Raw genomic sequence first — 27,835 nt, 5'->3', positions numbered from 1 at the left:
ATAGGCTCAGTCAAAATTCTGAGGAAATCAATCGTGATGACTTAGCCAATGTTCTCCTGCAGGTTCAGCACCTTCCCCTCCAAGGAAAGGACAAAGAATTTGGGGGATTTTTATAGTTCAGAAGGTGACTGAGGAGAGACATGGAATTCCAGCACCACAGGGAGAAAGTTGGACTCTCCCTCATTGCCCTGAAATAACCCAATGGTTATCACAAATCATGCCTGGTCCTTTATTCTTGCAAGAGATCAAGTAGTTTCACTGTTTAGTCAATACAATATTTTTATTGCCTGCATCAAATCTGTTTTTCTTTAGCAAAAATTCATAGAAGTTGAGATAGATGCTGAAAGTGTTTGAAGCCTAAAGCTGATGGTGCCTGTACTTCGTGGTGTTGCAATAAGATTGAGAGTTTCTGGAAGACAGTGGGCAGCTCAGTTAAGTCCGACCCGCATTATTCTTAGGGACGGACAAATCCGTCAGTTCCAGATTTTATTTTTCAAATATTAAATTTAGTTGTCCACATTTGGACATCAGTTTTCTTTCTTTAAAGTAACCGCAAAGAAACTGATAAGCATTTCTCTTGATACATTCTTTTGTATGGAATTTCCCCTAAAATCCACACTTGGCAAGCAATTCTCCTTAATATAATTTTAATTTTATTTGCATTAACATTTTATGTATTATTTATTGCATTTATATCCCACCGTTTTCTCCAAGGAGCTAAAAGTGCTGTACATGGTTCTCTCCTTCCTCGTTTAATCCCCACAACAACCCTTTTGGACAGGTTTGGCTGAGAGGCAGTGAGTGGCCCAAAGTCACACAGCCAGGGGAAGATTTTAACTCTGGTCTCCCAGGTCCTCGTTCAACACTAACCACTGCACCACACTGCTCCCACCTTTCCCATATATACACAGCTTTGTAAACATTTTTTGGGTTGTCAATTGCAAGATTAAATCAAACACAAATTTCAAAGGGTAGTTGTGTATCAAATTTGCCCCCCCCCCAACTCTGAATTAGGTGGGTTTATATAAAAAGGTGAACCAACTTTCTCCCCAATCTAGGCATTTTCATTATCACTGAGTCCCCTGTGTACATCACTTGGGAATTTCTATGCACCTCAAGCAACCTGATCTGGTTTGTTAAAACAGCTGCCACATTTCAGTCGCCTCCAGCAGTCTTAATCCACCATCGCTTAACAAACAGGTGCAGAAACATGGTAGAAGCATTCATGGCAAAACTGACCAATTTCATTCATATAGAGAAATGCAAACGGACAGCATCTGTCGTTTGGGGAAAGCCTTGTGAGGCCTTTTTAAAGTTAGACGAATTCTCCGCAGTGATAATAGACACGTAGGGTTGTAGCGAACTAGGTTCTACTCAGAGTAAACCCATGGGCCTAAGAGAGCCATGCCTGTTAACTTCCATGGGTCCACACTGAGTTGGGCTGTGCCCAATGCTTACTCTTTTTTTGCTGTTCTGCTAGGGTCTTGCTGGAAGCATTTGGGAAATGTTATTTCATACTTGGCCTTGTATGTTTCAAGGGTCTCCAGACACTAACAGTTGACAATGCCACAACAGATGCTACAGTTAATGATGGGACTCCCTCCCTGCTGATTTCCCCTAAATTCTGGCCCCCAAAAGCTCAACCCACTGACCTGCTGGCGTGGGCTGGAATTGCCCAGGATGTAGGTCCGGGGGAGCAGGCTCTCCCCAAGGCTGCTGCCTCCGGTACGGTAGCTGCGTGTGATGGTGAGGCTGGAAGAGGAAGAGCCAGAGGACAGGGTGCTGGTCGCAGCGTTGGTGGTACTGGCCCCCTTGTCTGCCGGCTGCCCGCAGGTGCCGCAAAGCACAGTGCGGGAACGCAGGTTGTACTCGCCTGGGTCGCCAGAGCCGCTGCAGTGGCTCTAGAGGAGGAGGAAGATCAGAAGCTGAACCACACAGAGAACAGGGATGGGGAACCATTCGGCCTGCCTGGGGCTGCTGAGATGCTCGGCTCCAGGCAGGATGGTGGTTGCAGTCCACTGTCGGGAGTGCCACAGCTTCCCCATCTCCAACGCAGAGACAGAATCACCGTAACGTTCGATTAGAAGCCGGAAAAAAGTTTTGAAGGATAGCAACGGATGTTTTATTTATTCTTCTGAAGGGAAAAAGCAAAAGCCATGCACTAGGTTATGATTTGGGATCTGCGTATGTGCCTAACAGTGTGCAATTGAAAATTTTGCAGCAGATGTTTAGAAAGCTTTTCAGAGGAGGAATTAACCCTATGGATGGGGAGATTTGAAAGGGAATATTAAAAAAAAGTATGCAAATTAATATCTTTTTAGCAATCCTTTAGAAGCAGGAAGGTGATATACGGGATGAATTAAAAGGGTGGAGAACATCTGGTCCACCAGGGGGTCTAATTTGGCCGAAGAGGCCAATTCCCCTATACCTCAATTACCTGTCCATCAACTGAGAGCAATGTGATATCAGCTGATGGAGGGGAGGGGAGGGTTCAATTCTGCATTGGCTGTGGGTGGCTGCAGCGGCAGAGCATATGTCCGCACTGCCCACGGCAGATGCGCTTCTGAGGGGGGTGGGGCAGGGCGGGTGCCCTCCCAGGCAAGGAACAGCCGCTTGGGTTCCGGAGTGAGCCGCCCATGTCGGACATTCGGTGTGCTGCCCGCCTGCCACTCCCAAGCCTCCCCCACCTGTAAAAATGAAGGGGGTGGGTGGGGGGAATGCCGCCGGCAAAGCGCCGCAGCTCCCCCCTTCCCCCGACGGCTCGGGGTAGGCTTGGGAGTTGCAGGCAGGCAGTACGCCAAATGTCACCCCCCCCCCCAAGCAAAGACACTATAAGAGTTTCGCTTCTGTCCTTGACAGTTGCTTAGAACGAATTATAGGTGATTACATCCATGTGGACCAAACTGGCTTTATCCCAGTTTGGTCTCCTTTTGGAAATTAATAATATTAAGTATTAATAAGTATTATTGTTAGTAGTAGTAGTAAGCAGAAACATCCTTAGCATCTTTAAGACGCTTGACTGTGTGGAATGGGCATTTCAAATTGGTTTAGTTAAAAGCATGAAATTTGGCCCTAAATTTATGTATAGTCTTGGGGTGAAATTAAGAATAAGTTTAGACTTTAAACAAATTGATCTCTGGGGTGCAAGGCGAGGCCATCCCTGAGTTTGCTTGTGTTCCTTATGCACAGCAAAGAAGAGCTAACCAAGCTCATGGTTGCGATGCAAACATTTCTAAACTCTGGTGGGAGCAAACTTTGAACATGCAAACTCAGGGGCTGCCACAAAAAAGGCCCTCTCTGGGGACACCACCAAACTTCTGGAGGATGTGGAACTAGCAAGAGGGCCCAACTCATCTGATTTTAACACCAGAGAGGGTCTGTAAGGAAGGAGGTGGTCTTCCAGGTATCTGGGACCTAAGTTATTTAGGGCTTTCAGTGCTAACATGAGCACCTTGAATTGGGCCTAGCAACGAACTGGCAACCAATGCAGCTGTTTTAAAATGGGGCTCCAAAATTGTTGGTTGTAGAAGTTTAGCAACTTTTCCTATTACGGAAATTGTCTCATAAGTTAAAATTAGTGAGAGGACGGTGTAAACAGGATTCATTTCTATTTTCTCAGTTTGATTTTACTTTATTGACTAATAGACAAGAGATTGGAAGGTCAGTCTCCACAGCATTGGGTGTAACTGACTGAAATACAGTCTTGGACCAGGGATCTTCAGTTTAAAATATGGGTTTCAAACCTGCAAGGAAAGCGGAGAATGTGGTTCAGCACCTGGTAATATCCCCCCACGATTTGTACTGAATTAATGTACATGTCATACTATGAAATATAGGAGAAATGCATGTTTCAGCACTGTATTCATCTTGTTGGTGGGCTATTGTGCAAAAAACCATGTTTGCCTATGGTTTGCTGTTTTTCTTTTGTACTTTGGGGTAAGAGAGAAAGCTAACAAAAATTATAGACCAAATCAAAGGAGCACAGGAATCAGGACAGACCAAGCTAATACAGAGTACAGGGATGTGCTAAAATACAGGAAGAGACCGGGGGAGAGGCCCCAGGCAAGAGCAGCATCCTATCGTGCTTCCGTGGGCTTTTAATGCCCTCCTTTATTAGGAGCATTGCAGTAGCGCATGGAAGCCTTCAGTGAGAGGGTAAGTCATGCCTGCTCTGCAGCCACTCCCCCTGCTAGCAGAGAACCCCAGAAAACTCACATGGTGGTGGTGGTGGTGGCGCCCATCTTCATCCTCATCATCTTCATCGTCATCATTGACAATCACGGTGCGCACCAGCTTCCGCATGGCCACTTCCTGTGGAGGGGGGGAAAAAGAAAGGATGTCAGGTGAGTTGCTGGCACTTTGATCTTTCAACTGGGCTTTATGTCAAAGAGGCCCTGTCAGGCGGACAGAGAGGACAATCACCTGGTCTTGGTACTGGGAAGAGGGGTTTGGGAGCAGTTAAATTGTCACCGTCTCTTAAACCTTTTTTAAAAAATGGGCATGTAACAGTCAACAGAGGAGTCACATCCACACTGGGAACTGTAGCTAAGCTACAGTTCCCAGCACCCTTCACAAACTACAGTTCCCATAATTCTTTGGGGGAAGCCACCTGCTCTAGATAGATGGTGTTGAAGTGACCAGAGCAGTATCCTATTTTAAGAGGTGGGGCACTCCAGGCCCTGAGACTCTTTCCAGGCCATACTCACCACCCACACTCTGAGAAGAGGAGGAGTTTGGATTTGATATCCCGCTTTATCAGTACCTGAAGGAGTCTTAAAGCGGCTAACATTCTCCTTTCCCTTCCTCCCCCACAACAAACACTCTGTGAGGTGAGTGAGGCTGAGAGACTTCAGAGAAGTGTGACTAGCCCAAGGTCACCCAGCAGCTGCATGTGGAGGAGCGGGGAAGTGAACCCGGTTCACCAGATTACGAGACTACCGCTCTTAACCACTCTCTTATGCCTGGCAGGAATGGATCCCTGATAAGGCCTCTTTGCTCGGATGGGAGGAGGACCGGGGGGGGGGGAGAGATGTGTGTGTGGTTGTTTTAACCTAGCCAACTGTACAGAGGAATGTGTCACACCAGTGGCTCCACCCATTTTGTTTGTTCTGCTCACCCCATGAGGAAATGTGTCTCTTGGGTGAAAAAGGTTGCCACCCCCCAGCCCAATAAATTCACAGACATAACAAGAGGAAGAGGGGAATGTGAGAGCCGTAAGCAAAGGGCAATGTAATGGAGTCCTGGGCTTTGAACAGTAACAGCTCTGGCCTCACTGAGGAATAGCGGCCCCAACCATCCACCACAGGGTGCCTTACCTCTCCACTAGAGGTGAGAAGAGCAGTGCGCAAGCTGTCTCCAGTTCCCCATGAGCTCTGGTTTTTCCACACCATATCACTGGGAGGGTTGTGGGTCACCCCGGCACCAGAGGCCCAGATCTTAAGTGGGGACAGAGAGGAAGAAGAGAAGTCAACAAGGGAGATGCCAACATACAACAGTGCATATTGGAGGAGGTTCAGGGGGCTGCGCCACATCCACCCATCCTCCTCCTCACGCAGTCGCTGGCCCCATCTGGGGAATTCTGCACTTCTGCTTTGCACGAGGCTCGCAGCTACTCACCGTAACCAGCTGGCCTGCCTTCAAGGTGAACTTGGGGGGGAACCTGTAGGAGATGGGGGCCTCGTCCCCATTCTGGCGCTTGATCTGCCAGTTTCCCAGGGACTGGTCCTAAAAAAACACAGAAGAGAGATGGCCATGGTAAGTGTGCACAGAAGCGGCGCCTCTGGATGCGGACTTTTGGGGGTATGTACAGACCCCCGGAACGAATTAAGTTCATATCTGGAGGGTCCACTGTATAACTCAGAATAATGTGAACTTAAATATTATATATTCAGATCAATCTTGAAGAGATATATACTATCTTACAGATTACTATTCAATGTCACCAGGTTCAAGAGTTCAAATGTAATGTCCTGAAGACCAGAGTACAGATTTCTTGTGTTAAATCTTGCAGTTGAGAAACTGTACGAGGAGGACTCCGACAACGAGACGTCTCTTTCGACAACCTTCTTCAGGCCGGTCCAAATTGAATAGTAATCTGTAAGATTGTTTCTCTCTCTTCAAGATGGATATGAGACTGTTGTTATATATATTCTTTAAACTCATGTTATTCTGAGTTATAGTACGTGTTGCATTGAGATAATTCAGTGTACAATATACTCCTATTTCTTATAGAGAGTTGTGCTTGATGAGGTTCTATTCTCTGTATTCCTTCGTTGTTTGATGCTAGGAAATCTAAACAAAAGTGGCAGCTGATGCCCTTTGGGCTTGGTAGGACAGAAGGCAAGGAGCCCGACAGCAGGTGGCGCCAGAGGCAATGGCAAGCATTGACAAATAATTCTAGCCCTATCCCCACCCTTCCTGAGTTCTACAACAGCAGCACTGAGACTAAGCTGATGGGCATGCTGATGGCGCAAAATGCGCCTGGCACCTGGCGAATTTTGAATGCGGCCGAGGACTGAAAAGCTCATCAAGATCTGCCTTATGGGCTGCTGAACATGCCCCTCTTCCTCCTGACCACCCCAGGATTTCTGCCAAGAAGCAAGGCACTTCCCCTCTCCCGTCCCCACCAAAAAGTAACCCACCTCATTTGACTTGTTCCTCAGGCGGACAAACTTCCCTGCCAGGTCTATTTCCTCCACAGCCACGCGGCCGCTGGTCCGGGCATGGTGGGAATAGCTAGTGCGGCTCTCTCCATCCTCCAGCTTCCGCTTCTTGGAAGAGCTTTGCATAGAAGAGTGGGAGATGCGTGTCCTGGTGCCCCCCTTCTGGGAGGTGGGGCTGGGGGAGAGACGCAGCCTGGGGGTGGGGAGAGAAGAGAGAGGAGAGGGCGTCAAGGTGACTCGTCTTCAGATGCATGCAGGAGCTGAAACTAAGAACATAAGAGCCCTGCTGGATCAGCCCAATGGCCCATCTAATCCAGCATCCTGCCTCTTCGTTCTGTTCTTTTCCAAGAGAAGACCCATTTACCAAACTCTCCACTCAACCTACAGCCGGACCCTCCAACAGAGAAAGAACAGGAGGCCACCGTCCGAGGGAGACCACCGTGTTTTGACTCCAGCCCCCCCCCCCCCCGGGTCAACTTTCCCAGCCCTGCACCTACCTCTCCTCCTCTCCCTCCAGGAGCTTGCGGTAGGCATTGATCTCCATATCCAGGGCTAACTTGATGTCCAGCAGCTCCTGGTACTCATCCAGCTGCTGCTGCATGCGGGCCCGCATTTCTGCCATCTCCCGTTCCTTTTCGGACAGGATACGGCGGCTGGTGTCGCGCTCCCGGGCAAGAGCGTCCTCCAGGTCACGCAGCTTCGCTTCCTTGGCAGAGAGCTGGGAAGGAGGAATAAGAGGAGCTGGTAGGTGGAGCAGGCCAACGGCACAAGGGGCATGGAAAAATTCACTAGATCCTCACAGGGTGGTGGTGCTCATTCTTACTCTACTGGGTTGGAAATCAGAAAGGGCTTCGCTCAAAACCCCTTAAGAGTTAAGTAGGGAGTGTTTCAGTGCAATGTAGCCGTTACTCAGCTGGAGGAATAAGCCTCAATTTAGAGCACCCTGGGCAAAGACAATCAGCAGTCCCAGTGTCATCTAGGGAGCCAACAGCACTCAAAACAGAGCACAGCACTGGCCGCCGTCCCTGTGACCCTTCCCGATCCCTCACCTGCTTCTGCAGCTGGCTCAGCTGCGCCGACAGGCTGTCGATGCGGATGCGAGTCTGCTGCAACTCTTCATGGGCTGCCCCCGCCATGCTGCTGTTCCGCTCGGCTGACTGCTTGGCGTTATCCAGCTGAAAAGGAAGATCGGCTGCAATGAGGCACAGAAGAAACTGGGCGCTCCAGAAAGGAGGACAGAAAGGAACTCTCTGGGACATGGGCTGCCTTTGTCTAAAGCAGCCTTCACCAACCTTCTGAATGCATTGAACCACAACTCCCAACATCCCCCAGCCAGCATGGCCATCTTGGGCTACAGCTCCCATCAGCCCCCAGCCAGCACTGGACATTCGTTTGCAGTGGGTTGGGAACACAGTTTAATATCTTTAACCTGCACCACAAGTGGAGGTGGTTTCTGGTTTTTTTTACTTCTGGAAATCCAAACCAGCCACCGACGAAAAATGGCTATCTGGGAGCGGTGATGGTATTTCAATGCAGTGTTTCAAAACAATATTTAACAGCCCTGATTGTTGTACAAGAGAGAGAGGGAAATAGTGACTATGACAGTGTATTAGATATGGCCCAATGTGCATAGACTACAATGCAGGGTTGTTGCAAACCACTCTTCTCTCAAGCTCAGTGCCGCATCCAACACACGTGACTATCCATAGACTACACTACAGGGCTGCTGCAATCCACTCCCTCACACCCAGCCTGCAAAATGGGGAGAACCACCCAGGACCATTGGAAGAGCAGTCCTTTGAATGCAGGCAGCGGCCAACTGACGTGCGACCATGCACGTGCGCATTGCTGCAACCAGGAAGGTGGCCGAAGCAGAGAAGGGCAGAGCAAGCAGACACACACAGTGTGTAATGTAGCCCTCATACAAAAGGGGTCATTGCCTGTACTTCAAAAACTTGAACTCCTCACATTTCCTACACAAAACAGGACCTAAATGAGAAATAGTGCTAGCTCCTGGACTTTAATCCAACTTTTCAGTTGGGGCTGGTTGGGTGGAGAGATAATAGGTGCAAAAGGGAAAGCAGGGCTGGCTTAGGATGTTTTGCCACTTGAGTCGAGACAGACAATGCTGTCATGCTGCCTTCTCCTTCTTCTTCTCCCCCTCTCCTGCAGCCTGTCTGTCCCCAGGAGGGTGGAGAGGAGCAGGCGGGTGGAGGTGGGCAGCAGCTGTGGGGGGTGGAGGCCCAATCTGCCACCTGAGGCGACTGCCTCACAGGTGTGCCAGCCCTGAATAGCTCCACAGTCTCTTAGGAGCAGGCTGCCACTGCAGCGCAAACCAGAGGAAATAAACAAATAGGTTGGCACCAAAAGTAATGTAAAAAGGCTCCATCTCTCTGGCCAAAGGCAAGGAGTTTAAGGCCAGGGTGGTACCTTGGAGCCGTAAGTCTTCTCCAGCTCTTCCTTGTACAGCCTGACTTGCATTTCGTGCTGGGCCCTCAGATCATGCAGGGCATCAGCCAGCTTGCTTTCGAACTCCCGCTGGCGCCCGTTGTCGATCTCCACCAGGCGGGTCTCGTGGCGGCGTTTGCTCTCGCGAAGCTCCTGCAGGAGAAGCCGGAAAGAAGAGTCATGGGGGACGAAGGCTATTAATGGCTGGAAGCCAGGGGCAGAGAGAGGGGGTTCTTGTGCTCAGATGTTGCTTCTGGGTTTCCCCAAACAACCTTCAGCCTTACACTGCAGGGACAGGAATTGTGGGCAAGCCCAGGGGGTTGGTGAGGGTATGTGCGGCTGTGATGTTTTTTGCAGGCTGCCCCACTCACCTCGCTGTAGATGTTCTTCTGGAATTCGAGCTCCTCCCTCAGGGTCTGCAGTCTGTTCTCCGCATCCACCCGTCGCAGCATCTCATCCTGAAGTTGCTTCTTGGCCTCAGCCAAAGCAGCTTCCAGCTGTGGGTGGATTGGCAGAGAGACGGGGTGGTATGAAAAAAAAGAGAACGGGAGAAGCATGTCAATGGGATGAAACGTGGCGGCCTTTATATATGTCCACCCGAGCACTTGAATCCATGGAACTGACCCTGTTACAGATGCCACATAATACTCATTCCACATTTGTAAGAAATCAATCTTTTAGTGTAGGAGGACTGTGGAACTCTCTGCCTGTTGGCATTGGCAGATGCCTTCACTGTACTCTTTTCAATGCCTGTCAAAATTGTTTTTCTTCCAGTAAGCCTGTCCAGATTTGTAGTACATTGACCTGTGTTTCAATCTGGTATTTAGTTCCTCTTTGACTTTATTCTAATGTTTAAAAAAGCTGTTTTTAATAGCAACTTTATTGTTTCATTCTTTCTGCAAACCGCTTCGAGGTTTTTCCTTACATTCAAGCGGTATATGCATTTTGTGAAATGAATAAATTATACTGGGGGCAGATTGAAGCTGGGCCAGGGACTGCCATATTCCCCAAGCACTGTCTCTCAGATGGGCTGGGAAATCTCTGGGAGCACCCAGGTGCATTTCCACTTTGCCGGGATTCCAAAAACCAGCCCAAGGATAGGGGCCGGCCCCGGCTTGGCACTCTCATGGGTCACAGGTGAAGCTGCCTTCTGCAAAGCCAAGCCGTCTATTGTGCTCAGAAGCTTCTGCTGAAAGCAGCTTCCTAGCATACAGAAAAGACATGTGGTACAGTCCTCCCTGGAAGTGAAGCTTTCCAGATGGGAGGGGGTGAATAACAGCTTTGTGTGTGCACTGGGGAAGGTGCTTCAACACATATCCTCCTGCCCACGACAGTCTGAAGTAGCACCGACAGCCAGAAGGTCTACCCCACATGCTTTCACCTGGAAGCATGAATCTGCTTTAAAATCCAAGAGGTGTTGTTGGGTTTAAAGGACTGCCTTGCCCAGATGGCAGGTTGTGCTGCCATCTGCTGGCTCTTCATGGGATAGATTTCCTAACCTCCAGTGCTTCCCACTTCCCCCCCCCCACCCACCCCAAAAAAGGTTCCGGTACAATTATGGATTAGGGTTGATGAAGGCAGGGGTTTATGAATTCACTACGGGGTGGGGAGAGGGAGGGGGAGCCAGCTTCCTCCTCGCTCTCCCATAACTGAAGAACTGAAAGTCACTCAATGGAACAGGCTGGCAGACCAAAGAAAGCACAACACAATTGGCCAGGTGAGATTGCTTTCTTTTTAAAAGGAGGTTAGGATGAACTTGTGGAAGAGCAGGAGATCTATCTGCAGCGGTTAACCATGAAAGCCAAGTGGAACCTCCAAGACCCAAGGCAGTCTACCCTGATTGTCAGGCGCTGAAGTCAATTAACAGGCAACCAACAGTCACCCTCCAGGCCCTATGTGGGTGCGCTAAAAGGCAAACTGGCCGGCAGCTGCCGGAACAGAAAGCTGGCCCAGACAGCATTTTGGTCTGAGCCAGCAGAGGTCTTCCACATTCTTAAAGATTACACCATCTAGGGCAGGCATGGCCAAACTTGGCCCCTCCAGCCGTTTTGGGACTACAACTCCCATCATCCCTAGCTAACAGGACCAGTGGTCAGGGATGATGGGAATTATAGTCCCAAAACAGCTGGAGGGCCAAGTTTGGCCATGCCTGATCTAGGGTCAACTTCACAAGACCACACACCACCAGTGGCGAAATTAAAGTCCGTTGCAGAAAAATGTAAGATAAGAGGGAAGGAGACTGCTGAGCTGGTGGTCCTCACCTTGGCCAGTTGCCCCCGCAGATCACGGAGCTCATTCTCCAAGTTGCGCTTCTCTCCCAAGGCGGTGGTGAGTGCTGCTTCCTTGGAGTTCAGCAAGGCCTCGACGTCCTTCAGGCGGGCTTGAGCGGTCAGCAGCTCCCCTTCCTTCTTGGTGTTCCTAAAACAAGGAAAAGAAGAAGGCACAGCTGTTAATCCAGACTGGAGAGAGGCTTGTCTTCTTCACAGACCAAGGTACAAAAAAAAAACCCCAAGCCCCGATGATTTGTTATTATAAAAATGGCAAATGACAAAATCATTATGGAATAAAATGGTTCGTCTGTTTTCTTTGTAAGTCAGTCTGCAATGAGTATGATTTCATAATATAATGCGTAAGAAAGCAGAAAATACAACGCAACGTTCTTAAGAGGCAAGATCGACAAGACACACTGAGCTTTGCTGGATCAAGACACAGAGCCATCTAGTCAAGCATCCCATTTCAAACAGTAGCTTGTCAGATGTGCTCTTAAGCAGTCATAGGCAAACTGGGCCCTCCAGATGTTTTGAGACTACAATTCCCATCATCCCAGACCACTGGTCCTGTTAGCTAGGGATGATGGGATTTGTAGTCCCCAAAACAGCTGGAGGGCCGAGTTTGCCTATGCCTGCTCTTAAGGAAGACCTCCAACAAAGGTATGGAGCCAGCAGCCTGTCCCTGCTGTTCACCCTTAGCAACTGGTATCCACATCTAGACTGCCTCTGGACTTGGAGGTTCTATAAGAAACAACATCAATCAACAACAGTTTCCCGCCTCTGTGAAGTTGCCTAGTCCCTTTTTGAAGGCACTCTGAGCCAGCAGCCATCATATTTCCAGAAAATTCTGTTTTCTGCCCCTGAGCCTCACATTTCACAAAAACAACCAATTATGAGAATTTCTTTCTATCCACTTTTGCCACAACAAGTGTAGTTTTATAAACTCTCCTCATGTCTCCACTTAGCCTTCCCCTGCCCCCAGGAAGGGAGGAAACAGAGACATGTGATGCAGCACAGACAAGCGTTCTGCAACCAGGTGCCCAGGTTACAACTTTTGCCATCCAAAACATTGTGAAGGCTGATGTGGGCCACTGTGACCCTCTCCTCTTGCAAGTGTGTTTAGAAATATGTATAATACTGTTTTAGATTAATCCACTAAAGCTTTTGTTGATTAATCGACCAAGGTCAATTTTAGAAGTTGAAGGCACAGGTTAGTTTTCCATGACTACTTTGGTTTTCGTGTGTTACTGTCACAGATAAAAGGGAGAAAAATATGAAAGACTAAAAGAGGACTTCCCTCCTAACACAGAGGTGTAGCCCCTTACATATTAAATGTCACATTTTCTTAACTGCCTTTAAAAAGAGAGATTAATGTGTGTATATAGAAGTTTTGGCAATACAGTGGTACTTTGGTTCTCAAATGCCTTGGTACTCAAACAACTTGGAACCCAAACACTGCAAACCTGGAAGTAAGTGTTCCTGTTTGCAAACATTTTTTGGAAGCCGAATGTGCTCCCGTTTTGAGTGTTCTGCTTCCGATTTGAGTGTTACACTGAGGTCTGTGATTTTGCTATTTATTTTGCTTTTTTGTTTTTGAGGCTCTTGTTGTTTTGTTTTGGTGGCTGTGTGGAACCCAGTTCAGCTACTGATTGATTGATTGATTGTGTGACTACAGTACATTGCTTATTGCTCTCATTTTATGGATCAATGGTCTTTTTAGATAGTAAAATTCATGTTAAATTGCTGTTTTAGGGGTTGTTGTTAAAAGTCTGGAATGGATTAAACCATTTTGCATTACTTTCTATGGGAAAGTGCGCCCTGGTTTTGGAACGGACTAAGTTTGAGAACGAAGGTACCACTGTATGCAAATGTAATCAATCAAGGGGTGTATTACCAGGTAATCTGGTTGGCTGACCGTCCTTAAACACAGGGGTGGCTTTGACATGTTTTTCATGTTCCCCAGGGGAATTTTGGGTCTCCCTGACTGGCTGGGAGCTCACCACAGCCTGAGCATCTTTGGGAAAGCGGTGCAGGAAAGTTCTTATACCAACATGTTGCAGGTGGCCTAAGAGGGAGAGATGGGTGATGCTAAGCTGCAAAGCTCCCTAGTTAACCTTGTGGACTAATCAACACTGTCAGCCTGGCTTACCTCTCATGGTTGTTGTGAGGGTAACTGGGGGTGTTGAAACATTTAAGCTGGTTTTAGTTCCTTGAAGGAGGAGAAAATGTAATATGAGATGGTGTGAAGGGAGATTACAAATCTAATTAAAAAGGCCAGCAAATAATTTCACAGGAACCATAGCATACCAGATAAAGAAAACTCCTACTCCAAGAAGAGGGAAAACTGGGCCTCAAGATCTTTTTATTTGGGTTATAGATATATATATATTTTAAAAGGAGGGAGACGGAGAAAGCTATAAATAAGGCTGAGGCAAGAGAAAATCCAAACGTTGGTCGTCAGCTCAGATCCAAGTTTCCATTACTCGCTTACATTCCATTATATTTTGCTTTATTTTCTTTCTTTCCCCTCCCCTGCCAAGGAAGACAGAAGACCAAGAGACAGAAACACAGCTGCTTAAAAAAGCATCACCCACCAAACAGATGACGGCTGGGGGGAGGCGTACTAAAGACAAGTCAGAGCTGCAGACAGAACCATCCTGCCTGACTGGAATATTATGAACAAGGGAGTCCCTCTTAGCCGATCAAATTCCACAGCTGAGCCCATCTCCAACGTTTGGTTGACAGGGCAGCAGGCTATGGGGATTCACAAGTCACTCAGAGCATGTGCAGAGTGCTTATTATTACTAAACATATTAGTTGCTTTTAAAAAACCGAGGTAGCTTAACTCTACTTGCAACAACAAATAAACACCATGCATTAAGACCAGCATGAAACAGAACACAGAAAAATCTAACACACATTCCTGATTTTAAAAGGCAGGATTAAGATGGTTTGAGTATATCACACCTTTGATCATCCACCTCTGTGATCACCCTCCTACGCCCTTGTTTGTGTGCCGCCTCCACGAGTGGTCTGGAGGGTGGCAGCATGAGAACAGGCCTTTTCTGTGGTGGCTCCCCATTTGTGGAATGCTCTCCCTCCAGGAAGATTCACCTTGAACTTTTGTTACATCCCTTTAGGGTCCAGGCAAAAAGATTCCTGGTCTCCCAGGCCTTTGGCTAATTAATCAATCTATGACCTTTTACACTTGGGGTGTGTATGATGTTGTTATTGTTTTGTTTGTTACTACAATGTGCGTTTTTGTGTTTTTAATGTTGTAAACAGCCCTGTGATCCTCGAATGAAGGGCGGCATATAAATATTTTAAAAATACATAAATAAAATTGAAATGGGAAGATTTGCTCATCCCTCACCAGTGACTGGTTACCTTTACCGTTTGGGAACCGGATACCTGAGGGATTTGAGGGTCACAGGATGGGCTCTCCAAGCTATGGAGCCTCTAGCTAAAAGCAGAAATGCAGAGCTGGCCAGGTTCGTTCATAGGCAGGTGAGTCAGTTTCGCCCAGCCCTGTTTACTGCAACAACAAAGAGCGGATTCCCCAGGGGCCTTTCCCAATCCTGAGGAAATGCTGAGCCAGAAACCCAACTTGTGTGCGCTCTTTCCACTGAGCCACAATCAAAGATCTGTAAAATTTTCCTCCCTTCAAACTAGACTGCTTGTCTGATCTGGGGAAGGGAGACACCCAACCTGAAATCTTGCTTGTCAACAGAAAACAGGGTAACAGGAGCATGTATTTGTATCCGGACAAATAATAGCAAGAACACAATTCTATGCAGGACATAATGAAATACAAGCATAGTTCGGAGAGGCTAGTTCTGGAAGTCCACATCCCTGCACACTTTTGTCTGGGCAGACCAACTTCTCTCCTGGATTGCCTTCCAGGGAAACCAGCTTTCTGAATTTTACCAGCAGAAGCAGGCTCCGAACAGCACTGTTTAGCTGGAAACAGCACAAAGCCCCCTCTACTGAAGAGTTTTTCAATGCCTAAATAACTGACTCTCCTTTTTTTAAGAAGGGGAGAATGAGTGTACATTAAAATAATACAATGCAGCACTTTTAAGAGTGTAAAACTGGATATTTCTTTAAAGCATGGTGGCAGGAGACGAGAAGACAGAATACCCCAACATTTGTTTTTGTTGGGCGATGTATCTTGCCACATGTCAGAAAACGTAGAGGAAGGCCGGGCTGGATTTGCCAGGAGCCAAGGGAAATCCCAGAGACATGGTGGCTCCCGATTTGAATGCAAGTTCATACAGGTGCCAATTATTTTACAATTGCTTTTATAGGCAGTCTGTGGTCTGTTGTATTATATGATTTCTTAGTACGGCCTTGAAGCTCAACTTTATGAGCAAAAGTTCAAAACAACAGCATTACTAGCAAGAAGAAAAGTGAAATTAAATAAGTTAAATAAAATAACTTGGCTCCCAACAGTTCACTTTCCTCTGTTTATTCTCCTCCTCTTAGTCGCAAGTAACATTCCAGGTCAGCATCTAGGACAAATATGGCATGAACAGCAGTTCTAGAGGAATGCTCCCCTCCGACATTCAAGCTTGGCTTTTTTAAAAAAGGCCAAAAATAGACAAACCAGGTTGCAAAAGGCCACCAGGCACTGCTTATCAGCAGAGGAAATCGAGACTTTTTGCACAGACAAGATTCCACTGAGCATGGCAAACTCTGTTTTTGTAGCACATAGGTATTTTGCCTGGCCATAGAACCTTAAGCTGCATTTTGCAAAAAGGCAAGAGGCATTCCTAATCCTCATGATTAGGATTATCTCCTAAATCGGCATCGAAACTACACTGCTTGCCTATCAAGAGGTGTGTTCTCTGAAATGGGGACCTCCTGCAGCCACCCCGGTTCTATTTCTTCAAAAGCATTTCCAGCACAAGTAAAAAATCAGCCATTTTCCTTTTGTGTGGCTACACCAGAACAGGTGGATTCCCCTCCAGACCTGAAAGGGAAACAGCATCTCCCGAGCTTAGCCACAGAGATTGAAATCATTAGTTTCCTAATCATGAGGCAAATTGTAAAGGCGGGGAGGCGGGCGGAGAAACTACTAGTTTCTATTTTAGGTTCTTCTTGAGTTGGGGAGATTTCCCTCCTGGCTAAGTTTATAAAGCTGGCACCAAACTGACCATCCAAGCTTAATCTCAAACAATCAGTGAGTTTCCTTCCCGTCACTCAGTAGACCTGCTGCCAAAAACCAACTAACCGGTTAGCACAGAAATGCCTTCGAAGCTCAGCATCCTAGCAAAGCTCTTGGCAGAGAGCCCTCGTCCACCTCGCCTTTTGCTTCATTCTAGCTGCACCTCCCTTGCTGCAACGCAGAGGAAGGATCAGCAACCGTACAGCCATTGGGCCAGATCAGGCCCACCGATGGTGCCACCAGATGTCAAAGAGAACAACAACTACCAGACTTTTAGAAGACATCTGAAGGCAGCCCTGTTTAGGGAAGCTTTTAATGTTTGATGTATCACAGTATTTTAATATTCTTTTGGAAGCCGCCCAGAGTGGCTGGGGAAACCCAGCCAGATGGGCGGGGTATAAATAATAAATTATTATTATTATTATTATTATTATTATCAGGAGGTGGGGGGCAGAAGGAACAGCGGGTGTGAAGATGGGGGACTCACTGGCAAGCAACTGGGGGCTAGAGAGATACTCTGGCTGACTCTGCCATCTCCCTTCCCAAAGTAGCCCTCCAACTAGACAATCATTTGGACTCATGCCCTTCAACATCTATCCTTGAGCCCCCCGACAACCCCCAGTAAAGCCCCTTCCAGTAGAAGCAGCTGAAATCAAGCTCCCTTTGATTTCTCCTCTCCTAAATATCCTCAGCAGCCATTCCAATTGTTCAACTATGTAACCATGTGATAACCAGGACAGTGTACCTCTGGTTACGTACTTAATTCGTTCTGGAGGTCCATTCTTAACCTGAAACTGAAGCACCACTTTAGCTAATGGGGCCTCCCGCTGCTGCCGCGCGATTTCTGTTCTCATCCTGAAGCAAAGTTCTTAACCCGAGGTAATATTTCTGGGTTGCTGGAGTCTGTAACCTGAAGCGTATGTAACCCGAGGTACCACTGTACTTGAATTTGCTTCCCTCCCCTCTTCCCTCCCCACTCTTTTTCCTTTTGCGTTGTTCAGATCTATTAGATTGTTCATGCGTGGCAGAAACTGTCTTGGTTTTTAACCTTTGTCCAGTGCTTAGAAAATTTTTGATGCTTTATGAATGATGGTTGTTGTTGTTGTTGTTGTTTCTTTCCCAGAAAGTCTGATGTTACACAAAGGGGACAATCCGGCACCAGGTTCTGCTAACAGAATTTTTGCTGCAGGGGGACCACAGTGCCTTCTGGCGCAAGTTGCTCCATGAGCAAACACTTTTTTTGGCACGGCAGAGATATGACGGAGGAGGGGGTGGGATGCATGGATTGGAACAAAACACTTGCCAGGAACAAGCACATAAAACTGAATCAAAAGGGAAGGAGAGCTGGCAGAGTTTGGGCTTTTGACATCCCTGGTGGTGTCTCTGGAAAAGAATCCCATCAAAAGCAGGAAAGGGACAGGGCATGGGAGATCCTGTTGTTTCTGGAGAGAAGTGGTTGCGACCCAGGCCCATCCGAGTGGCTCTGACTCACCCATTCTTTTTCGGTACCAAGGGCACCACTGCCAAGCCACCAGGGATGTGCCACGTGGGACAGAAACGTGAGCAAGCGCCACCAGCTTTCTGTCGGAGCCAGCTGGACAGGATTCAGGATTGAGGGCGTGGCCCTATAGAAGGCGAGAAAAGATGTTTGCTGCTACTGATACAGCAAGGGCCACACCCAGAAGGCCCCAGAAAAAAGTCAAGAGGGGATTTGCGGCTGTCACCTTTCAGATTTCCAAGCATTTCCAATTGCATGTGGAGCCCCTGAACCCTCAATAAAGAAAGGGAAGCAAAAAAATAAAAAAATAAAAAATGTCCTGCTGTTTTCATTGAAGATTAAGGAGTTGGGGGTGGAGAATTAGGTGAAAGTTTAGGGGGGGGGGCTAAGATCTGATGTGCAACAAGCAAACCCTCACAAATAAAAGCAGCATGGATCTATTCATAGATAGAAGCTTCATCTTCAGCTGATCAACAGCAAAGACAAAGAGGGGTCTTGCACCGAGAGGTCACAGCAGGAAACAAACCCAAATTTAAATGGGTTTTTGCAGTGCCAAAAACGAAAGCAACTTTTACAGTGGTACCTCAGATTAAATACTTAATTCGTTCCGGCGGTCTGTTCTTAACCTGAAACTGTTCTTAACCCGAAGCACCACTTTAGCTAATGGGGCCTCTTGCTACCGCCACGCCACAGGAGCACGATTTCTGTTCTCATCCTGAAGCAAAGTTCTTAACCTGAAGCACTATTTCTGGGTTAGTGGAGTCTGTAACCTGAAGCGTATGTAACCTGAAGCGTATGTAACCTGAAGCGTTTGTAACCCGAGGGACCACTGTAAAAGTTTCACAAGTCTCCTTAGGAATTAGCCTCGGATGCCTCCACCTGTGCTGCAACAGAACACTGCCTGTATTTTGACAACTTACCATGGCTTGCTTTCAAGCCAGAAAAGGGAACAAGGGAGGTCTGCGGACTATGGACGTGTTTTAGTCGCATGCCATTTTCATGAACAGCAGACACAGCTCATGGTGGATACACTAAACTAGATTAAACTGTTGTCCTGCAACACAAGCTAATATACTCATGCTAGTAACAAAGCTCCTTTGTCTGTTCCTTTCTAATCTTTAAAGGGTGCCCCTCCTCACATTTGCAAAACAGTCTCAATTTTAATGAGGACTAGAAGCTTCCCCCCCCCCCGCCAAAAATAAACAAATAAATAAAGAATACTAGATTCTTGTGTGAATCCTGCGGATGACACTGAATCCGTTTAGAGGGCGAGAGGAGACGCCTGAAGCGCCAGGGTTAAAAATAATAATTCCCTGCTCTTTTGCTGAAAACTAGGAGGCGTGTAAATATATATACAAGTATAACAATATAACACCGTCTGCGTATAATCTTTAAGTGTTACTGTAAGAAAATGCGCAAGCAATCCGTGCAGCTGCGGCCTGCTTCAATTTATCAAGCACAGGAAACGCGGTATTAAATAGTACATTGAGGCAGGGAAAGGAACAATAAGCGAAGTCTTGGCTGGAATCGTCTCCCCGCCTCCCACTCCCCGGCCAACGCCTCTGTTCCGGCCCCACCCGGCGGGGCTGAGTCATCCCCGCCGCTCCGTCCGCAAATGGAAGCCGGGCCGGCCTGGCCCTGGCAACGCCGCAGATGGCGCGAGCGGGGCCGGGAAGGGAAACGGGACTCGAGGCGCTCTCCGGCCCCCGCGCAATGACGCCTCGGGAAGAAATGACTCAAAGGGACGGACGGCCTTTTGCGCGCGCCAAACCATGGCCATTTAGCAGACATTGGGAGGCCGCGAGCCGTCTGAGCGAAATGCCAGTTTTGAGTTTCCCTTTCTTTCTTTTACACACAAGAAAACGAGGCCGAGTGATCTCTCTCTGCTGTGTGTGTGTTTGTGTGTGTGAGAGAGAGAGAGTGTGTGAGAGAGAAAGTTGAGCAGCTTTCCGTCGCGGGAAAACTCGGTGCCAGCACGAAAAACGCAACTGCTGGGAGGCAGGCGAGGGACATTCCTTTCGGCTGAGTAAACCAGCCAGCCAGCTCTCCAGCCCAAACGCCAACGCCGCAGCAGGCCCGCAGGCCTCCCTGGCTCCACGGCGCAAAGAGGCACCGCGAAGCGGAGCTCGCCGCTGCGCACACTCCCTCGAGGCGCCGGGCGGTCGCGCCTTTTCCGGTTCGAAAGGCGCCCCAAACCCGCGCGGCCGCAGCGACAAGCCTCCGAAACCGCAGCTGGATGCGAGGCCCCGACCGCCGCCGCTCACAGCGCGCGCGCGCCTCTGTAAAGTCTTCTCCTGGGTGCAGGGATGGGGGAACCTGTTGCATTGCAACTCCCGCCGTCCCCGACCGTGGGTCATGCTGCTCCAGGGGCTGGTGGGAACTGGGAACCCCACAACGTCCGGAGGGCTGCCCCACACTTGCAGGAAGGCAGCCTCATCCAAGTCTGGTTCTACGCAAAACTTGGGGGCTTTTGGCGAGTTTAATGTAGCGAACCATGTATGGCACAGCCTCTTTGACACTTGAGACCCAGAACCAGGTGGCTTTTGATCCATGAAGCTCAAAAGGGATAAGTAGAGAGGGCGAGCTCCCATGTAACAAACAACCCACCAAATTGCTTGTTTATTTAGAAAATGATGACGTGAAAAATCCCTCACAAGTTGGCCTTGGGGCAGGTACTCCTTTACAGCCAAACCTACCCCCACAGGGTTGTTGTGACAGAAGGATCTCACACCAGGGATCAAGTAAGTTTGGGAATGGGTGCCCATAGGAAGTGGGGAGAGCCCTCTACAGACATGACCTCGGGAAAGCCAACTCAGATGCAACTCAAGATCCCCGCTCCCCATCTGTTGCAATGAGTGCAGGCTTCTTGAGGTTGAAGCGAGGGAGGGCCAGTTCTGCTACTGTGCAGAGCCCTTGCACAATTCCAGCTCGTTCCTAGCTGATCTGGGTCAGACGCCATCTCGGGACATGCCACCCCCCTCAGTCTTCCAAGATGCCATGAGATCAATGGGGTTCTCTGTTCACCAGTGGGATGGATGGCTTCAAAGGAAGCAAATGAAAATCAGCAGACTGGAGTGTGTGCGCCACTTGGTGAGAGACGAAGGCCTTGGGCTCTGGCCCCACCCTGCCACCACACACACACTCTTCCCTTGCTAGCAAAGGAGCCGGTAACTTCCCAACGTCCTTGCCAAAACAGGGAGGAAACAGCAGCTGCCCCTGCTTGCCAACCTGCCCACAATTCACATGGCTCACAGCCTGTGTACACATGCTCTGTCCCTCCCATTGCCAACCCTGCCACTTTCAGAACTTTCCCAGCGGAATCCAGGATACCCTGGATTCGCAAGAGAGCCTCCACACAACCTCGGGGTGCCAGCTCAGGTTTTGCAAAAGCCTTGCATCCAAAATGGCCCCTGAAAGCTGGAGAGGTTCGGCATATTCTTCAGAGCCAGTATCAAGTTGTAGGCCTGGAATAATTCCTGCCCAGAAGTCAACGAAAGGCTCTCTGGCTGAGGCGGGTGACGCAGCCTTTGCTCACCTGGTGCCCTCCAGATGTTTTGGACAGCAATTCCCATGAGTCCCGGGCAAGCACAGTTGTCTTGGGCTGCAACTCCCATCATACATATGCACTCGCTGGGGCTGATGGGAGTCCTAGCCCTAAACAGCCAGAGGGGGTCTAGGTCAGCACAGTGTGAAGACCTGGGGGCAGGCACTCAGCGTCACTCACGTCCAAGCAACCCAACAAAGAGGCTTTTTAAAAGGTTGGCTCCAAGTCACTAACACGGGTATATGGGAGCAATCAAGGCAGTAGGTTGCTGTCAACTTACGCGTGCATGCTGCCAGCTTCACAAAATGTTCCTTAACTGAGCCATCAAAGTGCAATATCTGACACTCATTGCAGAAACCAACATTCAAGCCGCTTCCCTTGGCTATCAAACTCTGTCACCTCAAGTCACATTTCTACACTCCACATCTCTTACCAGCGGTGCACTGACACTCCTCATAATGTAAATGCCACCTTGCTAGAACAATGCAAAGTCCCATCTCTCCCAGCATCCTGAAGCCAAATTCCTTCTGGGGCGCTCTCAAGCATGGCAAGGCAGCAACAGCTACCCCACTTCTGTACCCTTGGCAACCAGGTAATCGAGAGGCAGACTGCCTTTCAACAAAGGTTCAAAGCTCTTGCAGATAATAGCTATTGGTAATTTTTACTGCGTTAGTAAATTGATAGACCTACCCATGGATTTTCCCACTCCCTAGCCAAAGTAAAATAAATCTCACTTTCTGCAAACACACACACTCACCTCAGCAACCTGAATATTCAAAACAAAGCCAAAACAAAGTAAAATAAATATTGAACTTTATGGGCAGAATATTTGCTTACCAATATTTGCACGGGCACCATAGCTCACAAGCAGAGCCATACACTTTGCATGCAGCTGTGGCACCTACAAAGTTTGCATATGGCAGAGCTGGGGTGCCCCTTCTGCCTGAACGACAGAGGAGACCAGCCTCATTCGGCCTGGTGCCATCCAGATGTTCTCTAAACTACTAAACCAGGCCAGCTGTCGGGGCCTGGAGTCCAATGCTGGCTAGGGCTGATGAGAGTTGCAGTCCAGAACAAGAGGGCACCAGGTTGAGAGAGGCTGGAGGTGAGAATACTGTGTTAGATGAACCAATGCTACAATTTAAGCGTAGTACAGGCTCATGTGCTATTGGAGAAGAGCCACAGAGGGCACGCTTTGCACGCAGAAAATTCCAGGTTACAGTTCCTGCTGGCATCTCCAACTGCCTGACTCAGTAAGGTGTAGTACACACCAGCCTGTAATGTGAACCCTCCTTTCCACTCCTCCGCTCAATGGCACAGTTCAAAGGCTCCCGAAAGCTTCTCCGCCAGGCTGGGTAAGGCTTTTGAATACACCCTCCCAGCAGCTGAAATCTATTCTGCTCCAAGATATAATAGGAGGTATTGTCAGGTCTCTGTTTGAACAGATCAGCCTCACCCAGCCCAGGCACAACAGAAGACAGCTTTTTATTATTTTGGCTTGCAGATAGAAACCCTGGATAATTATTTACGGTGCAGGCCAAAGAGAGCGCTGGTTCTGTTTTGCATGAGGCAGAGGGAGCTGGGCGAGCTTTGCAAGCAGAGAAAGAAGCCTGGCAGCTGCAACAGAAGGCAGCTTTTGGCTAGGTTTTGGGATGAATGAGTCACCACCCCTTTAAAAGGGGGAGATGTTGGCTGCAGTGGGATTGATTGACGTGGCACTGAGGGCTGGAAAGACCACTGCTCTGCTGCCTGGGTCAGAAATAGGAACAGCCATGTGCCCAGAATTGCCATATGGGCAGCTGCCAGAAATGGTGGGCATAAATTTAGAACAGAATTAGGCAAATTCATGAAGGAGAGAAGGTTGACAGGCATCCATTAGCCATTAACTAAACCTCCATGCTCAAGAGCTGTTTACCTCTGAATAATAGAGGTTCAGAATATAAATACTGAGGATATAAAATGTGGTCAAACTGTTGCCTTCATGCTCAGCTTGAAAGTATTAAAGAAGAATCTGCCTGACCACCATTGAAGGCAGAGATGGGTGGACCCAGGTTTCTTTTTTCTCATTTTCACGTAAAAATGTCATGGCCAGTGTTCTTGTTTATTGCCCTCCTATCTCTTTAGGAAGGCAGCAGGGAGACCTACCACCACAGCAGCATTTCTAAGAAAATACGGTGACGTTCCAAGAACACTCTGCACATGCTTAAACACTGTGTTGCGAAAATGTCATGTGACTCAGGTGATTATCCTCTCGCAAGGGCACTGCATAAATAGCTCCTGCCCACATGACAACCAAACATCTATCTTCTCAGGAAAGTGAGAGACGCGGAAAATATTTTCAGGAGCACAATGCTGGTTCCTTGATCTTGCTGCAAAAAGAGCTGGCTCTCGCTCAAGTCAGAAAGGTCACCTTGCTGGCCCTTTCTTCCTCAGCCTTGTGGGCGATCCCTTTCCATGCCAAGGCATGCCACCATCAGCAGCTGGCACGGCACCCAGTGTGTGGGAGCCTCTTTCCTGGAGGGGGGTTGTCCCCAGGGTGTGGCAGGCACTTTGCCACGTTGCAAGAATTCGGGGCCGGCCTTCTGCTGGAGACTGTAAACAGAGCAGAGTTTTCTTGCCGGTTGGCACAAAGCTCTGGCACATGCTCAAGAGACAGGCGAGAACAGACCAACCTGGCTGCGTTCCCCCACGTTGGTCCGTTGCCGGTTCTTCACAATATGTTTTTATTGGTTCTGTTAATACCCACCATGCCAAAAACGACACCTTCCTTCCTCTTGCCCACATCTGACAATCACGGGGCTTAACAAGGACATTTCTAACTGAACTGCTTTCCCCGACTCTTTCCCAATCAGATCGATTCCATTTCCATAAATGTGCTCGTTAGCAAAAACCCAAACACAGGTACTTTCTAGGTATTAAAGGAAGTGAGACAATTTCGTCCTTTTTAACGCTACATTTGCACCATATATTTAAAGCTCTCTGTCACTTTAAACAGTCATTGCTTCTCCCCTCAAAATCCTGGGAAGTGTAATTTGTTCAGAGTTGTTATTCCTCTTGCAGAGATACAATTCCTAGAGTGGTTTAATAATCCATCCCTCTTCCCAGGGAACTCTGGGAATTGCAGCTCTGGGAGGGGGACAACAACTCTCTGCACCCATAGCAAGCTATACTTCTCAGTATTATAATTTTTTATGGGGGGGGGGGAGGAGACCTGTTTAAAATGGTAACATAGCACGTTAAATGTATGTTGTGAACGTGGTCTAAGTTACCTCTTTGTGCTAGAAGGTTAGGACATTTTTAATGTGCCCCTCAACCGATCGCTCAGTAGTGGGCTGCATACTTTGTCTGCAGAAGGTCCCCGGCTCAGTCTCTGGCATTGCCAGGTGCTGCTGCGAGAGCCTTCCTGTCTGAGACCCTGGAGTGCAGCTGCCAGTCCGTGTAGGCAATACTCAGCTAGATGGCCCAATGGTCTGAGTCAGTAGAAGGCAGTTTCTTTATATGAATAAAGTTTGCCCTCAGTATCTAAAAATGATATGGGTGTTATATTGGAGTGGATAAAGTGAATATTGTTTTTATATAGTGGACAGATGAAGAATGGGAAGTCCCCCTACCTTCTGAATTTTATTTTCTCTCTTTTAACCTCTTTTCTATTTCTTCTTCTTTATTACTCACTCTTTATGTTTTTATTGTATTTAGACCAAAGTCTTAGTTTGGACACAAGAAGGGGCAAGATATTTGATAGGACGTTTTGTACTTTTTTTCTCTATAAGTTCTAATACAATTTAAAATATACAAATGGGATCATGCTCACTTATAACTTTGGATTAATCAGCTATCAAAACATGCAGCTTTACTCATGTGTGTTGATTATTACATCAAGCTTGCAGGAGACAGAGGGTGGGGGCAAGGCAGAAAGCACTTGTAAAAACAATGCACACCTCTTAAGCATCCCCCAAGATAGCTAAGGATGGTAGACAAAGGAGCTGGCTCAGCCCACACAGGAGTCAAGGTCTAATCTGCAAGGAAGTCTAAACTTTCAGAAAGATCTTGGGAAGACTCCACACACTCAAGGCCAGGGGCTAGAGGGCAATTCCCTCCTGGCTCACATGGCTCAGCCACTGTGGCTTAAGAAGAACGGGCTGCTGGATCTGGCCAAAGGGGGGCCCATCTAGTCCTGCACCCTGTTCTCAGTGGCCAACCAGATGTCCCCAATGGGACATCCACAAGCAGAACCCAAGCCCAACAACGCTGCTTCCCAAAGTGGAGGGAGAACGTAGCCACTGATGGCAAGGAAAAGCTTCGGGACTCATGTAGCTCTTTCCCTCTTATCCACATGCCAGTGTAATTGATGTAGTTATCTATAAACAGCTGTATTGCATGTACCTAATGAAAGAGGTTAGCTCAGGGACCTGCAGCCCTCCAGGTATTGTTGGACTTGAAGCTCAGAGAGAGAGAGAGAGAGAGAGAGAGAGAGAGAGAGAGAGAGAGAGGAAGAGAAGGGAACTCCGGTGGTTGTTGTTTTGCTTCCCCTGCACTGTCTCAGCTTTGTGGCTATAAATGTGGATGCACAGAGCAACGGTTTCAGACACAACTGAGCCAGATTGGCAGCCGGCCCAACGTGGCAGCGCAGAGCTTTGCTGCTGGGTAGGCAGCCCGGTTCCCCAGCCTCACTGCCAAGAGAGCCACTCCCCAAAGTGGCATTCATGGGTGTCAGATCACATGTCCAGGCCGGCGGCCGCTTTGGCTCCTGACCACGCTGGAGGAAGTAAGCAGCTGAGGCCAGAGAAAGCAATCCCTTCCTTTCCAGGGAGAAGTCACTGCCTTTTAACATTGCCTTTTTGAAAAGTATACCAGCTCAAAGCTATCTGAAAAAGAGCACGGAATCAGACATGTTCTAAGGCCACGTTTCCTTAATTGCAACCTTCCAGAGGCCACATGTGAGTGGGTGGGGCCAGAGGCAAAAGTAGGTGGAGCAACCGATGTGAATTTGAACAGTAGGCTAGGTTTTATTACACACTTTCAAAGACACTTCTCTTTCCTCCTCCGCCCAAACAAGCAAGATGCAGTGTCAGAGTTCAAGGACACATTGAAGTTGGGTGTAATCATACCGATTGCAAAGTGGGGGCCGCGGTTCAGGAGGGTATGTGGCCGAGGGAGAGTCCCGAGGGCCAGATAGAAAAGCTAAAGGCCCCATTTTGTCACCTGGGTCCAAGGTTCCCCATCCTTATAGTACGGGTATATAGTACACCCTTATATACACAGGGTGATGGGGGGTTGCACAGCTGTATGTCCATTAGGGGGAAAACTAGGCATTATTTCAACAGGGTCAAAGACCCAGTTTGGCACACACACCCCATGCACATTTGCATGCATACACACACACACACACACACACACACAGGCTGGGACAGTCAATGGCACCTCTCTGGAGGCTTCACCCAGGGCAAAAAAAAACATGGCTACCCCCTCCATAGCTACGGCACATGCCTCCCATGTGAAACTGGGCAACCCTAGAAGCAGTCTCAGTTGAGTTTCAGTCAGGAAACCTCCACAGCCCCAGATAATGTGATCCAGCCAGGTGTCAAGATTTTGACCTGTGCTTTCAAGGGTCTTGCCTCCTTCCTCAATGTCTCAGAGGGACTAAAATTGCCAGGCAAAGTGAGAAACCAAGAGGGCACTCAGTTTTTCTGCCTGGCTTGAGAGCTTTGCTAGTCACTCTTTCCTCGTGAACCATCTGGGTTGAACCCTGAGGTACCCACCTTGGCCATGCTCTGCCCACCTGGTGGAGTCCCCTCCACTCCCAACAACATTCCACTCCCTATCTAGGAGATTCCACCCCTGGATTCCCAAGAGTGGAGCTACCACCAGAGACACAGAAACCCTCACTAGGACACAAGTCGGTGCATTCCAAAGTTGCCACAGCTGCGAAGGAGAAGAGAAAGAAGGAAAGCAGCCGGTTGTTCCGGCTGACACAATGGACCCATTGAAGGAGGAGAAAGAGAAGCAGCAATTGTGGGACAGGTGGACAGCTCAAGATCTACAAGTAACTTAAAAACCCTTCTCCTGCTGCTGGGATTTCAGTAGACTGAATGCAAGAGGCATGAAGGCTACGGATGAAAGACAGACAGAAGCACAGACTGTGCAAAATGGAGAAGAATGCTTGGGGAGAGGCCTTTTTTTATCTTAGCAGATCAAGGCAAAGGTATTTGTCCACATAGTTCCATAATAGGCCACTTGCTCACACTG

At 48.3% G+C, this 27,835-nt stretch overlaps 1 protein-coding gene across 2 annotated transcripts in view; it reads right to left on the bottom strand.

Annotated features, from left to right (window-relative positions):
- LMNA (lamin A/C) overlaps window positions 1-27,835 on the bottom strand; it is a 48,403-nt gene that overhangs the window by 3,480 nt on the left and 17,088 nt on the right. The window contains exons 2-11 of one of the 2 annotated variants that reach the window (XR_014505920.1): window positions 11,372-11,528; window positions 9,482-9,607; window positions 9,093-9,263; window positions 7,712-7,837; window positions 7,160-7,380; window positions 6,642-6,855; window positions 5,617-5,724; window positions 5,316-5,435; window positions 4,216-4,311; window positions 1,653-3,743 (exon numbers count right to left, since the gene is read on the bottom strand). Coding sequence is in view for 1 of the 2 variants with exons in the window: in XM_083417351.1 (XP_083273477.1) it covers window positions 1,653-1,901; window positions 4,216-4,311; window positions 5,316-5,435; window positions 5,617-5,724; window positions 6,642-6,855; window positions 7,160-7,380; window positions 7,712-7,837; window positions 9,093-9,263; window positions 9,482-9,607; window positions 11,372-11,528 (1,588 nt within the window). In the remaining variant the exon portion in view is untranslated. The remainder of the gene's footprint in view (window positions 1-1,652; window positions 3,744-4,215; window positions 4,312-5,315; window positions 5,436-5,616; window positions 5,725-6,641; window positions 6,856-7,159; window positions 7,381-7,711; window positions 7,838-9,092; window positions 9,264-9,481; window positions 9,608-11,371; window positions 11,529-27,835) is intronic. The other variant, XM_083417351.1, reaches the window with a different exon arrangement.

The sequence above is a fragment of the Podarcis tiliguerta genome (genome assembly GCF_965153285.1).
Source record: "Podarcis tiliguerta genome assembly, chromosome: 16".
Taxonomy (NCBI): Eukaryota; Metazoa; Chordata; class Lepidosauria; order Squamata; family Lacertidae; genus Podarcis; species Podarcis tiliguerta.
The sequence above is the reverse complement of the archived record's forward strand: the minus strand, read 5'-3'. Positions and strand labels throughout refer to the sequence as shown.